Source organism: Arachis ipaensis, chromosome B10 (genome assembly GCF_000816755.2).
Source record: "Arachis ipaensis cultivar K30076 chromosome B10, Araip1.1, whole genome shotgun sequence".
Lineage (NCBI taxonomy): Eukaryota > Viridiplantae > Streptophyta > Magnoliopsida > Fabales > Fabaceae > Arachis > Arachis ipaensis.
Genome location: NC_029794.2, coordinates 116,677,324 through 116,681,758, shown reverse-complemented (window position 1 = coordinate 116,681,758; position 4,435 = coordinate 116,677,324). Strand labels below are relative to the sequence as shown.

The following is a 4,435-nucleotide window of genomic DNA, read 5'->3' as shown; positions in this document are numbered from 1 at the left end:
TCATCAACTCAACCAAAAATAATGAAGAATGTTGTTTCATCAAATTCCATTTTATGGAAGTTTATTGAGGTTCATGCATGCGGATCAGTTCACTTCATTTTTTGGGATCTTATTATTAAGGATAGGGATTCCAAATTAAGAACAAAATGTCCACAAAGACATTCTTGATAACTTAACCAACCATATAATTTCAAAATAAATAATAAAACATGTATATATTCATACTTTACATGATATGCAGACCTTCGAAAATAATTTAGTATAACAAAAGGATTGTAAAGTCCAGTACCAATACCACATTGACATGTTTACCACATATCTGTCCATTCATATAACTTTTTTAGAAACAAGATTCCTCCCTTGAAATGAAAGAAATATATATTTGTTAACTAGAGAATTGAATGCAGTGCATCAAATTACAGAAACCTTATTAGGGATGGCAATGGGTAGGGTAGGGTATGGTTTGAACCCAACCCTAACCCTACCCGCGGGTTGAGAAATACCCAACCCTAACCCTACCCGCACTCAACCAGCGGGTATCCGACCCTACCCGCAGGTTGACAAAAATGGAGGTCACTAGATTGTTAAAAATTGTATTTATATCTCATTAAATGAGAAATATGTTTTATAAAAATAAATGAGTAAATTTTACAAATTTATAAATTTGGTTTAGTGGCCAAGAAGCTTTTGCACATGCTTAAGGTCCTTGATTCAACTCCCATATGAAACATTTTTAATCATATATAACACATATTATAGGGGGTGCGGGTAGGGCGGGTAGGGTTGAGGCTCAACCCGCACCTTACCCGCTCCGCAGGCCAACCCGCTCCGCGCCCAACCCTACCCGCAGCGGATCGGGTTGGGTCGGGTTGGGTACCCGCGGATAGGATCCATGCTGCCAGGCCTAAACCTTATCAGTTTGCAATGCTTAATCCTGAAATGAAATTAAACTTACAATGTATAGAATATACAATATACAATAAGCAAGAGAACAATTCATAAGCAAGAGAAGCTTACAAGAATATGAAATTAAACTTACAAGGTACAGAATATACAATATACAATAAGCAAGAGAACAATTCATAAGCAAGAGAAGCTTACAAGAATAAGGACTGGAGTCCAAATAATCAAAAAGTGAACCGCTTATCAAAAACAAACAACACTAGTCACATTGCAATAAGATAGAAAACAGAATTCATAAATTGAACATCCAAACTGAAGAAAAATAGAAAAACCCAGCTAACAAAAAATCCAAAACTAGGGGTTCTTCAAACCCAGATTTGATAGAACATAAGAAAATAGAAGAAACAGAGATAATAGCAATATAAAACAGAAAAAACTCACTCAGAAGACATTAATGGCAGAACCAAGGGCAAGGAGGAGGGCTTACCTCAACTTATACGACGGCAGAACAATGGCAACAATGGAAGGTCGAGGCAAAGAGATAGAGGCACAAAGCAGAGTGAAGATGAGCTTCGGCAAGCCACCGATGAGCTTCGGCGAGCCACCGACGAGCTCCGGCGAGAGCAGAAAAGAATCCAAAAAGATATACTCCAGCGGAGACTAGTTGAGTCAATAGCGCAGCAGCAACAGGTAGAGCCGTTGAGGCAGAGAGATAGAGGCGCGAATCAGAGTGAAGAGGAGAATAGGATTTCGAGTTTTTGACGAGGTCCGGCGAGCCACCGACGAGGTCCGGCGAGAGGCAGAGAAGAAGAACTATTGACGGTAGCGTAGAGAAAGATGGAACAGGTGTAAGGTTGAGGTTGAGGTTGAGGGTTGAATGCTGAAGGGATTAGGGAATTAGGGATTAAATGAAATTAGGGGTTTTTCAAATTTGATTTTAGTTTTAGTTAACCAATTAAAAATTAATTTTTTAAATTTTGTTTTAATTAACCAATTTTAATTCCTCCTTAAGCATCCTTCTTCCAAATTCCAAATTTCATCTATGGCATCCACCTTCTTCAACAACCTTCTCGCAACACCCAAAGGCCAAAGCACGTCCTATCCTATGCACTGCAACAACCCATGCAACCTGCCACCTACTCCCCAACTCCTCCCAACCGCCAACTTCGGACCCCTCACAGCGGGTCAGTCAGTACTCACTACTCCACATTCCCTCTTTTATCATTTTAATTCAGTTATTTACTGCGGCAATTTTCTTTGTTTTTACTTTACATGTACCATTTCGATAGGACTGCTCACAAGTTCTTTGAGGGATGTACTTCAAGGTCTCCATTCCCGAACGGCGCCAGAGCTTCTATTTTATTTACTCTGTCGAGAGCCCTTCGAGGTGACACAGTACGGACCTAGGTTCACCGGCGTCAGCGCGCAGATTCTTGGTGCTGATGACAAGTACATTTGCCAGTTCTCAGAGGAATCGCAAAACTTCTGGGGAGGTCAGTCGCCTGCTTTCTGTTAATCTCTTGTTAAGTTCGTGTTATGTGGATTTGAGATTGTTGTAGATGGTCATGAACTGATTCTGGGAAACACCTCTGTGGCCAAGAATGATTTGAGACCTCCAAACAAGGAGCTTCCCCCTCAGGTTTGTTAATGCATGTTGAAATTATTACTCCTTTTATTCCTAAATGTTAGAAAATTAAGTGTTCTAGAATATGCGAGAATATATTTAAATAACTAAAATGTCTATCAATAAATTTAATTTTAATGCACTATTAAAACATGTTTACATGTGCATCCAATCACTACTTTTTACCTCGAATACACGAATGGTTTATCCAAAAAAAATAAATGTTATTAGACGATTATATAAAACGTTTTATGCCACCGTTAGTGCATCAAAATTGAACTCAAAATGGGGTGTATATTCTGAGATGCTCATGTCACCAGTTGGATATAAGTGTACATTGCCAAAATGTCCTATTTCTTTCTCTCTTTTTTTGGCACTTATTTTGCTTCCTACTTGGTCCCTTGTTTAGGAATTTGATAATAAAATGATGGAAGGTTTTCAAGTTACCCCGCTTTGGCATCAAGGTTTCATTTGTGATGATGGAAGGTAGGAGTGAAATTGCTCTTTTTGCATTGTCTCTCATGTTATATTTCATACTTGACACAAACTTTAATTATAGGTCAAATTAAGTGGAGACAGCTCGTTGGGAATATAGTACGCGTTCTGTTTATGGTTGGGGCGATGTTGGGTCTGCACAGAAGTCTACAGCTGGCTGGCTTGCAGCTTTTCCTGTTTTTGAACCTCACTGACAAATATGCTTGGCGGGTGGATTATCAACAAGCATGTGCTAATACTTACTAGTTTGACTATTCACTTGTTAATTTATATCGTGATCTAGTACTCTTCATTTCTTTTATGGGCTGAATGAAACATGATAATTTAGTTTGCCAAATTTATGAGTCTATTATGGTTCTAAACTACTAATGTCATTTGCCAAATTGATTGACATATATAGTCTTTTGCTACCTATAAAATACTAAACATCAACTATATTGTAGTGATGAAAGGATGTAATTGTTGCTAGAGCCACAGTGTGATTCTGTAAAGGAAAAGAGAAAATGATGTCATTTACATTTCATATTTGTGCTGAGACTAGATTGACAGCATCATGTTTGATAGTCATCTGTGAATAACCTTTCTGCTTTAAAATTTAGTTACTCTTGTTTGTAAATTTAACATTTATGCCGTCTTGAATTTACTTTATATGAATATTAAATCTCAGGTGGGATAGAGTGGGATGGCGAGAAGATTGAGTTTAATAATGCCCCATTTTATTCAGAAAAGAATAGGGGTGGAGGATTCCTAAGAAGATGGTTTTGGGTAAAAATTAAAATCTTCGTCAAAGATGATCTTGTATTGTTCATTAAGACATTAATTATTCGGCTCTTTATGCAACACAATTATGTATGGTTGCATGTTATTACCACCATTATTTGGAAAGGTTTATATTTATTCATCTTAAGTTTTCAATGTTGCAGGTTTAATGTAATGTCTTTGAAGGTGGTAGCGGAAAAATTGCACTTACAGTTACTGGTGGTTTGAGGCAAATTTTTGGAATAATAAAGATTTATGAAAATACTGCACTGGTAACTTTGTACTGCATCATGTGGCTCTTGTAATTATATTTACTCCAACTTTTTGTAATACCAAGATATTTGATTGTTCTCCTTCCTTGTGTTATTTGAATGAAACATGTTAGTTTTAATTTTTATTTTTCATAAACTTATGCATAAGGATGAAAATACTTTGAGGGAGTCCCAGATTTCTAACCAGCTTGTATTTTTAGACATCATTTAACAAGACGAGCATTAGATCTAATGTAAATGCTTTTAACAATGTGGTTTAATTGCGCTAAAACTTCTTTTTACATATTCTAATATGTAGTTCAGAGATAGATTGTTATTCCTTTAATCCTTTTATTTTATAAAATACTTGTTTTTTTTTAAATAATTTTTTTTATTTTGATCT

The 4,435-nt window shown here is 36.5% G+C and overlaps 1 protein-coding gene across 2 annotated transcripts; it reads left to right on the top strand.

The window, feature by feature from the left end:
• On the top strand, positions 1,012-4,180 carry LOC107624241 (tocopherol cyclase, chloroplastic-like). Of its 2 annotated transcripts, XM_021114922.1 has the most exons (7): positions 1,012-2,087; positions 2,193-2,396; positions 2,463-2,542; positions 2,937-3,013; positions 3,087-3,251; positions 3,690-3,787; positions 3,946-4,180. In XM_021114922.1, exons 1-5 carry the CDS (start codon positions 1,946-1,948, stop codon positions 3,094-3,096), a joined length of 513 nt encoding a protein of 170 aa, XP_020970581.1. In that variant the 5' UTR covers positions 1,012-1,945; the 3' UTR covers positions 3,097-3,251; positions 3,690-3,787; positions 3,946-4,180. The 2 variants fall into 2 exon arrangements, with proteins under 2 accessions (XP_020970581.1, XP_020970580.1); XM_021114921.1 differs by having other exon boundaries at positions 3,087-3,787.